Source organism: Prinia subflava, chromosome 2 (genome assembly GCF_021018805.1).
Source record: "Prinia subflava isolate CZ2003 ecotype Zambia chromosome 2, Cam_Psub_1.2, whole genome shotgun sequence".
NCBI classification, from domain to species: Eukaryota; Metazoa; Chordata; class Aves; order Passeriformes; family Cisticolidae; genus Prinia; species Prinia subflava.
The window spans coordinates 10,419,656-10,432,628 of record NC_086248.1 but is presented as its reverse complement, the minus strand read 5'-3'; the positions used below and the strand labels follow the sequence as shown (position 1 = coordinate 10,432,628).

At 44.6% G+C, this 12,973-nt stretch overlaps 1 protein-coding gene across 1 annotated transcript; it reads left to right on the top strand.

Moving 5' to 3' along the window:
• The first annotated feature begins 900 nt into the window (after positions 1–900).
• Positions 901–7,027, top strand: LOC134565123 (uncharacterized). Its single transcript, XM_063424545.1, has 2 exons — positions 901–1,208; positions 4,598–7,027. The coding sequence occupies exon 2, from the start codon at positions 4,610–4,612 to the stop codon at positions 6,119–6,121; it is 1,512 nt and encodes a 503-aa protein (XP_063280615.1). The 5' UTR covers positions 901–1,208; positions 4,598–4,609; the 3' UTR covers positions 6,122–7,027.
• Positions 7,028–12,973: the final 5,946 nt, after the last annotated feature.

The following is a 12,973-nucleotide window of genomic DNA, read 5'->3' as shown; positions in this document are numbered from 1 at the left end:
CTGCGCCTGTCACCTACCGAAGGGCTCGCGGGAGTAGCGAACCAAAACCGAATTGGCAGCCATTTTCACAAAGTATAATTCGAGATTTATGTAAGGCGCACAAAGAGTTTGGGAGAGAGAGCCCGTACTTCCGCGGCCTCCTTCAGGCAGACCTAGCAGCTGCGACAACCCTTCCTGCAGACTTAAAGCAATTATTTTCTTGCCTGATGACACCGGCTGAATTTGAATTATGGCTTGCTGCATTTAGGCAAGCCCTGCGGGAAGAGCTGCCGCACCTGCCACTCCCAGCAATTGATGAGGGAGGTAATCCCCTTACTGTTGAATTGCTGGGAGGAGAAGGTTCCTTCGAGTCCCCTCAAATTCAGGCACTGCTCATTCCACCAGCAGTTTTGCCTAGGGTGCGAGACCTGGCCTGCAAAGCCTTTTTCACGATGCAGCCTCGTGCACCCCTGCCGCCGTTCACCCAGATTAGGCAAGGGGACACAGAATCATTTGTAGATTTCGTGGACAAGATGACTAGGGCTTTAGAAATACAAGTAACGGACGGGCTCGCCCGTAAGAGAATTTTGGAGGAGATTGTTTTTGCTAATGCTAATAATGTGTGCAAACAAGCGATTTTAAGTCTCCCTCCAGAACCCCCACGGACTCTACAGGTGATGCTGCAAGTTTGTCAGCAAAAAGTCCCTTTCCTGCTTCAACATATGACCACCGCAAGCAAGCAGGGAACTCGGCAGGTGCATGCTGCGGAAGATGCGACTCCTCGTCGCCCACAGGCCCGCAAGCCGGCAGCGTCGAACCCAGCCAGAGCACGGGTCGAGTGCTACCTCTGCCATGAAAAAGGGCATTTTGTGAGCCAATGCCCGCATAACTTGCTGGCAAAGCCTCGGTCGCAGCAGGACGACTCCGAACACAATTCAAAAAACTAGGGGGGGAGTGCGGGCCCACCCGGCATGATGACCCCAACAGGGTGGGCAGTGCAGAAGAGAAGGCAGTCAACGCCTTTGGGGGTCACTGGACCAAGACAACTATCTCGGACTGGCATTTCCTTCACCCTTCCCAGGAGGGAACTTTCCCGGACTTGACGTTAACACCATTTTGTAAACCTTACAGGTTGAGGCTCACTCACAGTGCACACCTCAGAGATACCAGCTGGTACCCAGTTCGCGTGGATTGCGAAGACCTTCTGGACTGGCCTTTTCAAAGGAAAGGTAAGTTCATTGTTGTTGGGGACTGTAAATACACTCCGCAAGACATTGAGGTATACCCGGGGACCTATAAGGGTGACCCCAGGTTCCTCAATGTCTGGCTGCGTTCCACTCATCCCCCAGCTTTCCACCCAAAGGGACAAATAGTGGCCCAGGCAATTCCACACACCAGGCCAGATCAGTATCAGGTTTACCCTGAGGAAAGGCCACTTTCAGTCAACGCAGTGCATCGGATCACAGAAGAAAAACCTATAATACAATGTACGATGTCCATTGGGAATGAGTCCGTTAATAAAGGTCTTCTTTTCGACACAGGAGCAGATGTCACGATCATTCCCACCCGGGAGTGGCCGTCACATTGGGCCTTGGAGGACGCGCCGGCGAATATCTCCGGAGTAGGGGGTTTTCAATCGGCTAAGAGATCAGCGCGCATGGTGAAATTCACGGGGCCGAAAGGGCAATTGGCATATACGCGCCCTTTCGTTTGCAAATATGAACGGCCCCTGCTTGGTAGGGAGCTCATGTCCCAATGGGGGGTCACAATTAGTATCCCAGACCCCCCTCAGGTTTTTTGCCTAGCGGTCACTGAGGAGCGCCCAATCCTCAAACTGAATTGGAAAACGGATAATCCAGTGTGGGTTGACCAGTGGCCGCTATCCAAGGAGAAATTAAAGGCGCTCGAGGAGCTCGTGGAGGAGCAGTTACAGAAGGGTAATATCGTGGAAACGAATTCCCCCTGGAACTCGCCCGTCTTCGTCATTCGAAAGAGTGACGGAAGGCGCTGGCGCCTCCTTCACGACCTTCGCCAAATTAATAACGTTATAGAGGACATGGGATCCCTCCAACCAGGAATGCCATCCCCTGCCATGCTGCCCCGAAATTGGAATCTGGCAGTTATTGATCTGAAGGATTGCTTCTTCCAAATTCCCCTACATCCGGATGACGCACCGCGTTTTGCCTTCTCGGTGCCTACCATCAACCGAGCGGCCCCAAGGAAGAGGTATCACTGGAGGGTTCTTCCCCAAGGTATGAAGAACTCCCCGGTGATGTGCCAGCTGTACGTCTCTTCCTTGCTGCGTCCTGTGCGCGCAGCCGCGGAGGAGGTTATCATCCACCATTACATGGATGATATCCTCATTTGCGCCCCAACAACAAGCGAACTAGATAGAGTCCTCACACGCGTAACAGATTTGTTAGTTGCTGCAGGGTTTGAGCTGCAAGCAGAGAAAATTCAGCGGATGCCACCCTGGAAATACCTGGGGCTGGAAATCGGGCGGCGGACCATTGTTCCCCAAAAATTGGCTATCCGGACATCAGTCCGGACCCTTGCGGATGTCCATCGACTCTGCGGAGAGTTGAATTGGGTGAGGCCCTGGCTGGGTCTCTCCACGGAGGATCTAGCACCCCTCTTCGATTTATTGAAGGGGGGAGATGAGCTTAGCTCTCCCAGGGCGCTCACCGCGGAGGCAAGGAAAGCACTGGAGAAGGTACAACAGGCGTTGTCATCACGCCAGGCGCACAGATGTGACCCCGGCTTACCCTTTCGGTTCGTGGTGCTGGGTAAGCTCCCGCATCTCTTTGGGGTCATTTTTCAGTGGGATTCGAACACCACACAGCATGACACCAAGGGCCACGGGGGGAGAGATCCACTGCTGATCATAGAGTGGGTCTTTCTTAGCCACCACCGGCCCAAGAGACTTACGAGGCCACAAGAAATCATGGCTGAGCTGATCCGCAAGGCACGTACGCGCCTTTGCGAGTTGGCCGGTTGTGACTTTGAGTGCATCCATCTCCCCATCAAATTATCCTCGGGCCAGATCACCAAACCCATGTTGGAAACTCTGCTTCAAAATAATGAAGCTCTACAATTCGCTCTGGACTCTTTTACGGGCCAAATTTCAATTCATCGGCCGGCCCACAAATTGTTCAATCTGGATGGAAATTTTGAATTGGCATTGAGGAGTGTCCGAAGTGCAAAACCACTCCAGGCCTTGACCGTTTTTACAGACGCGTCCGGGGCTTCTCACAGGTCAGTGATGACCTGGGAGGATCCCGAAACTCAGCAGTGGGACAGTGATGTTGAAATCGTTGAGGGTTCGCCTCAAGTCGCTGAGTTGGCCGCAGTCGTCAGGGCATTAGAGAGATTTCCCGGACCGCTAAACATAGTTACCGACTCTGCCTATGTTACAGGGGTAGTGTCCAGAGCTGATCAGGCAGTATTACAGCAGGTTTCCAACGACGCGCTTTATGCGCAGCTCTCGAAACTTATAAAGCTTGTGTCCCACCGAGAGCACCCCTTCTACGTGATGCACACAAGGTCGCACACCGATTTGCCAGGGTTTGTTGCAGAGGGCAACAGGAGAGCAGATGCTCTCGCTGCTCCTGTGACAAAGACCCCACTGCCTGACATATTTCAACAGGCACAGCTCAGCCATGCTTTGTTCCATCAGAATGCACCAGCCCTGGTCCGCCGATTTCGTATCACCCGGCAACAGGCCAGGGCGATTGTGGCTTCGTGCCCATCGTGTCAATCCCACTCCGTGCCGACCATGCACGCCGGAGTCAATCCCAGAGGGCTGGGAAGTTGTGAAATCTGGCAGACCGACGTCACCCATGTGGCGGCGTTCGGGAGACTCCGGTACGTGCATGTGTCCGTTGATACCTTCTCAGGTGTAGTCTATGCCTCCGCACACGCAGGGGAGAAGGCCTCCCACGTCATCCAACACCTCATTCAGGCCTTCTCTTTCATGGGCATCCCCAAGGAAATTAAAACAGATAATGGCCCTGCGTATACTTCCAGGGAGCTTGCAGATTTCCTGCAGCAATGGGGAGTTGAGCATAAAACGGGCATCCCTCACTCCCCCACGGGTCAGGCCATTGTTGAAAGGACCCATCAGAACGTCAAACGGGTCCTTCAACAGCAAAGACCAGTCCTGAAGGTTGAGACTCCACCAATTAGATTGGCAAGGGCACTTTATGTGTTAAACTTCCTAAATTGTTCTTATGAAAAGCCAGATCCGCCAGTTGTGCGGCATTTTAATAGCAACCGCGACTGGGACCTGAGTGAGCAGCATCCGCCGGTAACCGTAAGGTTTCCCGAAACGGGGAAAGTGGAGGGCCCACTGACGCTTTTGACGTGGGGGCGCGGGTACGCCTGCGTCTCTACTGATGCCGGGCCGAAGTGGATACCCTCCAGATGGGTTAAACCGTATATTGAGAAAAAAACTAAAGTCCGGGAAAACAGAAAGCCCCAAGTCGCCTCTGCGGCTTTACGCCGCAGAAGGCGTGAGTCCAGTGACTCAGAGGAGGAGGAGAAGTCAGAAGGCTGGGAGGACCCCTTTTCCAGTGATTTCCCACTTTGTAACAATTTGTTTTTCTGAGTTTCTGTTTAGATCCGTCCAACCATGAGCGCCAAGACTGCCATCAGTTCAGCCGTCCTCTTCGCCAGTCTCCTGACCATCGCCCAGGCGTGGCTCGTCCCCCAGCCGCAACAGAACGTCTGGACTGTCTTGGCCAAATCACTGGGCCAAGACCACATATGTCTCAACCAAGCGAGTGCCGCGAATCCCATGGCATCCTGCCTCGTGGGGATCCCATTTAAAGATCGTGAGATGCCCAAGATGCTTCTAGGTTATGCTCAAAAACTTAGACAAGAAGCTGCTAAAATGGAGCATAACCTAAAGCATGCCCATTACATCGTCGCGTGGTACAATTATATTAAAAGTCTTCCAAAGTTAGAAAACGAGCCTCAGGAGCTGGAGCTTCTAGGTTCCACCAGAGCCGAATCTTGTTTTCATATCCGCAACGACCACGTCCAGCGTCACCACCGTCATTTTGTCTCCTCCAAAGCCCATTTTAATACTCATTGGTGCAACGCTGTGTCCTTTAGTTATCCTCCAATCCCTCCCCAAAAATCAGCCCAAGTCTTTGCCCATCCCCGCCAGCTTCCCAGGGGAACATTCTTGATTTGCGGAGACCACGCATGGGCAGGTATCCCCTCTCACCTCTCCGGAGGCCCGTGCACCTTTGGGACCCTCGGATTGTTTTCACCCAACAAATCACAAATTTTGGATTGGGTTACACAAAATTCTACAAATGGTGCACATCTATTGGCACACTCTAGAAAGAAGAGAGAAGACTACTCTCTCAAAAAATTGGCAGACGATTGCGATGAGGAAATTATCCATTGGAGCAGATCTAAAGGCATCGCAATCACAGTATTTGCGCCGTGGGTCGCCATTGCTAAGACCCTCGGAGAATTAGGCCATTTGGAATGTTGGGTAGCTAAGCAATCCCGTTTGACTTCTAGGGCCCTGTCAAACCTCCTGAAAGATGAGGAAATTACGAGGCAGGCAACCCTCCAGAATCGTGCAGCCATCGATTACCTCCTGCTCCTCCACGGTCACTCGTGTGAGGAGTTTGAGGGGCTCTGCTGCTTTAATTTGACATCTAGGGCCAAGGGGACTCGCGAGGCACTCAAACAAATGGAAAACATGATAGGAGACATCAAGCAAGAATACGGGGACTGGCTCAGTAATTTGTTCAAGGGATGGGGGATCTCGGGTTGGACGGGATCGATTCTTAAAACTGTTCTGTTAATTGTTTTTGTGCTTTTTGTTGCTATTGCCAGCCTTGGACTAATGAAAAAGATGTTGCAGAATTTGATTTCTTCCTCCACATCACCACCCAAAGCTGAAGTCCACCGAGTAGCCGTTGAAGTAGGCCCAGAAGCGTTCCAGGAAGAGGAGGAAAGCTTCGTTGATGAGGACGAGCAGGCTGAACAGCTTGAAATCACCGTAGAAGAAGTGCGCAGCCTTCCTCGAAAACAATGGCCTACTCAACAGCAGTGGTTTGCAGAATCATACCTACGTTCTGAACACCTGGTGGACCCCCCTCAATTCGGATATCTGGGATAGGACTCACAGGGTCAAAAATAAAAGAAAAGGGGGAGATGTGGTGGTGTGGATGGTTGGACTTTCCCCATTTCAGTATGTTAAACCTCAGTTGGACTCCACAAAGAAAGTTGGGACAGTGTAAGCAGGAACAAGCAGGTGCTGTGAAGGACTGTGACAAGGAAAAGAAGGACAGACGAGGGAGAGGATTTAAAGAAAGAGACTTAAGGAAAAAGGAGAGGGTGCTGAAAGAAGGATATAGGAAAGAGGGTTTTGAGGCAGAGAGAAGTTGAAAGATATATGGGTGGTTTACCAAGTAGGAAGGATTTAGATATGTGAAAAAGATGAAAGGCTGGTGGGTCCTATATTGTATGTTCTGCACAATGCTGTATGTTCTGCACACCCCCCCTTAATTTAAATTCATAAGTTGCTACATCCTCCCTACAAGTCCCTATTCCTAACTCCCCTTGGTCACATGTTACCTTTTCCCCTCTTCCCGCCACTGTGTTATCCCTCCCCTATCCCCTAATTGGTTCAAGGCTTGCAACCCTTCCCCTTATCTCCCAAGTGTCAAGTTTCCATTGGTTGCCGCAAAGAGGAACTCCCATTTCTCCTCCCCTACCCCGAAAGCATATAAGCTGGTGCATTTCTTTGTTCGGTATCCAGTTCAGCCTGGTTCCACTTCGGTCTGGACAGTGCTCTGTTGGATTAAAGTTGTGGTTCCTCTGTCTGGCTGGCTGGATCCTCCTTTCTCGCTCTTAGCGCGTCGCTTCAGTTATCCTACTGCCGTTCAGGCCTCTCCCAGGGCCAAGAACCCACAGGGCTGACCCCTTCGTTCCGCTGAGGGGCAGCTCGGATTCCGCTTGCTCCGGTGCCTGGGCTGGCTCGGGGCGAAGCCAAGGGGCTTTAGTAGCGGCACCGCGACATTAGGGAGGCCCCATGAAGTGGCACACAAACATCCAGTGTCCTGCCAGTTTTGTTTCCTATTTTGGCTGATTAATTCACATACAGAAAAGAGATTAACTTCCTTGTTTTTAATAAATTAGTACTATTATACTGTTGAGTACTGATACCATCCTCAGTCAAGTGGAGACTCTGAGCACTTTTTTGCACTTTCTACCTTTTTTTTAAATAAATCATTTCTTCTTTTTCCACAGCACTCTTCCTACCTCAGGGGACAGAGCAGATCCTCGACCAACAGCGAGTGCTGGCGGCCACCCAGCTGGTCCACAGGGAAAAGGGGTCACCTACTTCTGAATCTCTAAGAGATAGTTTGTGGGTTTTGTTGCCTTTTTTAGCTCTATCTCTATGATTTATGAAATAATCATGTCAACCTTCTACCATATAGGAATTTGTTACAGATTAACACTCAACTATCAGATCCAAATGGGGGAAAGGCGAAGAGTTGATGCTGCCTAACTTGGAGAAATATCTGAAGAACTGCGCCTGTAGAGAGGATTAGAAGCCTGCAACGCTTGCCAGTAAAATCACAGCCTTTGATTTAATAAAAATAAGGCCTTGCTCTTATTTACTGCATGCTACAAGTTAGTCATTGGCACCTCTCCTTTACTTTAGGGTTTGTTTCTGAGGTTGAAGGAGCAGGTTTCTTGTCTTTACTTCAATTTATGTATATTTGTATACCCAAATGTCTTTGGCCCGCAGCACTCACCTGAAACTCACCTGAGTTTCAAGTAACAAGACTGTTTTGGAAGAAACCAAACCCGTATTTCAGTCAAAGGTAACTCCATTCTCTTTGAAAATTAAATATAAATGTTACATTTTCTCCAAATTCCAGCATGATAGGCAAGATATGCATTCCATATCTTTCAATGCAAGTACAGTCACTTGTATGTAGACTTTTCACAGTACAGCCAGTAGTGACTTTGACAACTTTAAGGCTCTAGATATTATTGAAAAATTCCCTTTAATATATTATTTCCTGCAAAAAAAAAAAAAAAAATCACAAAGATATTCTGTTTTAACTATAGCAGTCAAAACAATAAGCAGATATAGGTCTAAGAAACATGAGTTTGTATAAAATAGGCTTAATTTATGACTTTCTACTCTTATTCTGCAGAAGCTGTTTGCCTGAAAGCACTTGGGTGAACCTTAAGACTGTGTTATGAAAGATTGGGAGAGACACGGGAAATTGTTAAGCTGGCATTTCACTGGTTTGATTCCCTAAGTATCTAAATTATACTGTGACTTGCATATGATTTTTATACAGTTTTAATCATAATTTAAAATTTTAAATATAAATTTTAAAGCATTTTCATGCAAATAAAATAAGTCTCCATGGACTGACTCAGATTTCTACCTTTTCTTTTTTTGATCTTTGTTTCACTCAGCTAGTACACTAAATATTTCTACCCTTACCATAAAATCACTTAAAACATTTGGACACCCATAATGTGAAGGAGTATTTAGTATTTTTAAAAAAAGCTCTGTACTGGCTTATTATCTCCTTTTTGTTTACCAGTTCCTCAGTCTGTATTATATATTAGTGCATAAAAACTAAATGCAAAGCTTCAACCATTTGTCAGGCTTCTTGTAGGAACAAGGCCATATCTAGTGTTCCTTGTCCACCTAAAATTCTTTTGTCAGTAGAAAGACTGGGAATATAGAAATGGATCCCAGGAGGGATATATAGTAGCTATGAATAGTATGTTAGCTGACCACAACGCAGAGCTGTTACTGGCACAAAACAGAGACAGCTCATTAGAGAAAAGAATATTGTAGTAGTGGAAGAAGGTTTGCTTCAAATTGCTTTCCAAATGTGGCAGTCAGAAATGAGATGGACTACAACACCTAAAAAGGAGGGATGAGCTCTAGGGTAAGTTATGGGATTTTAATTCCAAGCGAGATCTTTGCCAGTGAGATTTGTGCTAATGGACACACTACAGGCTCTGCTCTGCCTTTGCTTTTTTTTTTTTTTTTTTTTTTCTAAATGGAAGTTATTCCACATGGGGGTAAAAAATTTTTCTTCACTCTAAAGCCCTTAAATGGACTGTAAGACAGAGCTTCATATGTCCTATTATCTTCAAAAGAAAGAGTGAACCATGTAAAACTGGACAAAGACTTATAATTATTTACCTGGCATGTGAGTTACTTGCAAAAATATTTGTGCAGTAACATTTTATAGGGAGGTTTAAAAATCTGTTTACTCTGTTGAAGAGAATAAAAAAATTTACAGCATTTTTCTGTTTTCAGAAACAACAATCCTTTCATATTTCCCAGGCCTCGGTACAGAACGTAACACAGCTTACTCGGTCACACAAAATTTCACAACCTAGATCCAGGAGCACAAGGGAGGTCAATGTTTCAATATAAAAAGTCTACACAGTTCCTGGATGAAACATGAGTTTACCCATCCTTCCTACCTCAGACACAAAAGGATAAATTATCTCTTCTTATGACAATGTGAGCTCTCTGTGACATTTACATGATTACTTAATGTGCTATAAACTACTTGGAATATCATATAAGATTATGTGATTTCTCATTGTTTCCTCATTCACTGTATCTTTCAATATAAAAATTCAGTCACCTAAGTGTTGGACTTATTCCAAGTTCAAATTAACTTTCTTAAACACTTGGTATGCTCTCTCATTAAGGAAAGCATAATCCCTTTTGCTATGGCAGGCAACTGTAGATAATAACTAGAAATACTGCATTTCTTAAACCTACTTTTTTATGGTTCTAGTGTGCTTTGCAAACCTTTGGCTATTTATGAGCTCTTTTAACTGCATTTTCCTCATACCTTTTAAACTTATTGCTTTATGTCGTACACAGTAGATCAGCTTTGTGTAACCCACCAGAAATATTTGAACTGGGTCATAGGAGGCTCAGTCTAAATTGTTTAGCTTTTCCTTATCTTGTAAGCCTGTCTTTTCTCTAGCTCTAAGTCTAGAGTCCTTTCTTTTGATGGTCACTTTGTTAGATTTCAAAGTTTAAGTTATTTTTCCTTCCTTTTACCTTTTATGTTTGCAATGTTGAGATTAGTACCAGAGGAACACAATATCAGACATAAGGTCCAACTCTTCAAGCATTTGTCTTCAACAGTGTCCATAAGCAAATAGATCAAAAAATAATACAAGGTTTGGCTTTATCCAGTCTCACTGAAACAGTGACATGTGATGTAAATAAATTTTGTACTTTGCTAACTGTGGTAGATTGAACAAATGGGATTCAATCACCTAACTATAAACATCTCCAGTCTAGACATGCACATCTGAGCTTATCACTTTAGGCCCCTTATAGGCAGTGGGGAGAAATAGACCTGCTAAAGTGCAACTCAGTTTATCCTAAAGTCAATGTCTAAAATGCCTAAGATGAATTGTACTAAACCATCTATTTTGCTCCATTGAATCTGAAGGGAGCTTGGAGAAGATACAGAGAGAAAGCTTTTACATTTGGTCAGGTGGCTTTGTCTTGAGGTTTCAAACATTGTTTTGTATTATGCCTCTGAATCTTTTTGCTGAAACTGCATTTATTAAGACTCAAGTCATTCTGTTATGGAAATAAGACAAAACTTGAAGTTTTCAGAACTAAAATGAAATGGTTCTAGGTCGGCATCCTATTTTATTGGAACGTCCTTAGATAGCAGGACTGTGGGAGTGTGCTGATCTCCTTTTTCCATACATTATGATACCTTTACAAGAGCTTTTGTTGTCTATGAGTACCCTGAATGGACAGATTTCCTCACAACCCAGCATCTTGTTGTCCTACATTCTCTACAAGTAATCTGAACCCCCAGGGTGGTCAGACTTCTTCAAGACTCACCTTCTTTGCCTGATTTGGTCCCAGCTGTGAAATCATGGTGGTTAAAGTACCAGCTTGAGTCTACATATCAGTCCTTGCTTTACCCAGTATCTATAGATAGTCAACCACATATGTGTGGCATTGAAAGTTTCATTACATGTAATAGATCTCTTTCAAATAGTTTGCTTTGTATAAAACAGTTCAGATGGTGAAAATTGAAGTTTGACAAAAACCTCAGATGATGTGTCTGTTTGACAAGCAGGTCATAGGAGTGAACTGGCATAATGACATCTATGCCATGCTATAGCAAGCAACAAAAGTTAGGTGGCTCCCAAAAATGTATTAAAAACACCCTCCTCGTATATTTTTATGACAAACTAATTATTTGATGATGCTGTTTTTGTGCCATCACAGTCTAAAGATCCAAGTCTCAGAGAGATTGGACATCTCACGTCCATGGGAGCTCAGCACCACAGAGAGTCTGAGCCCAGATACGTGGTCCAAAACTGTCAGGTTGACTGACATCCCTCTGAGAGAGACAGGATAAACAGCTCTGTGCTGCTGTAGCTCCAGTGATGTCAAGGCTTTGCTGGCTGCATCCATACCTCACTAGACTGCAAACCAAACTCAAGGCTAAGGAGTTGGTGGGGCTGCTGTCAGCCAGCAATACCCATCAGCCAGCTAGAACCACACTATACTGTAGAACTTTCCAATGAGAGTGGGAAAAGGTGCTTATTGGATATGTTAATCCATTTAAAAGAGAGAGGGTAACTATTTTCTCTTCCCTCTAGATTTGTATTTAAAATATTTTACATTGAAATTGTTGTAATGTGTAGTGATTTAACATTTTCACCTTGGTAGACCACGTATGTATTCTCAGTGGAATAAGTGGCAAATGCAACCAGGACTTCTGAAATATGAGATGGTTTTTTCCAACCTAAAATGATTCTTTGATTCTGTGTGTTCAGGCTGCTGGTAGCTGCAAGTGAGCAGTGGAAAATCTATGCAAACTTTTCCAACATAATATTCTGAATGCACAAACCTGCAGAAACACTTAAATGTGAGTGCATAAAATTACACTGAAATGCATCATTTAAAATATGTTTTCATTATTGCATTTTTATTTTATAATTTGAGTCACTAAATGGCATTAATAGAGAAAATATTTAATTCAATGCTTCTACAGTGTGAATAAATGAAAATAACGTTTCAGTTATACAAACAGAAGTTAGCAATTTCTATCATAGCAATATGCTTGCACAGATATTCATATAGTGCAGAAAAAAAGAGTATTTTTCTTAAAATTAAACTTTTCAGGCAAAAATAATATTTTAATTTTGTGAGAACTTTAGAAGTAGAAATGCTTTAATTTCTCTTAAAGCTATCATATGTGGAAATAAAAATATTTTAGCAAACAAGGTGTAGCTTATGTTCTGGTGGAAATAACTATATGAAACAGCAGATATAAGGGTTGATTAATCAGGTATGCATGAACTGTCTGCTAAAAAAAGGTAATAAAGGACAAATTGTACTTTTGAAAATGCTTTAAAAAAGGATGTTTTTGAAAAATTATGGGGAAAATTAATCCAAAGAATCTGAATTCTATGAACCCTGTGAGGTTCTTCTTCAGGTACATTGGTGGGATTTCCCAAAAGTTCGGATGAAAATTGTCATAAGGCCCCATAATAATATTTATTTTTTCCTGAATACTTCTGCCTCATTTCCTGTGCTGTACAGTTGTTGATAGTTGGTTTAGCCTTATTTAATGATGTCTACCAAGGGGTGGAGAAGGTTCCTTACTGTGCAGGACTCACTGGTATCCCTAAAGAAAATATTATGGATGGCCTATGAGGTCAATAGCAAGGATTATAGGAAACATGGTAGCTATCAGATATTTCTGAAAACAGCTAAAAATAGTGTTCTACATTTTGGGGAAATTAGTCAGTGAATGATCATTCTGATGAGGTGGCAAAATTCAGCTTTCTGACTTCATTTTTATGATAATGTTCTTCTGGAACTGGGCAAAACTGGGTCAGTCTTACCTCAAGCTGCTCATTCAGCTGAAATACCTTCTTCCTTTGAGAAGAGCAGTTGCTGTACTATTTTAGCTCAGAC

Excerpts from the sequence above, each read along its gene's own strand:
- LOC134565123 (XM_063424545.1), top strand. The coding sequence starts at position 4,610 with ATGAGCGCCAAGACTGCCATCAGTTCAGCCGTCCTCTTCGCCAGTCTC.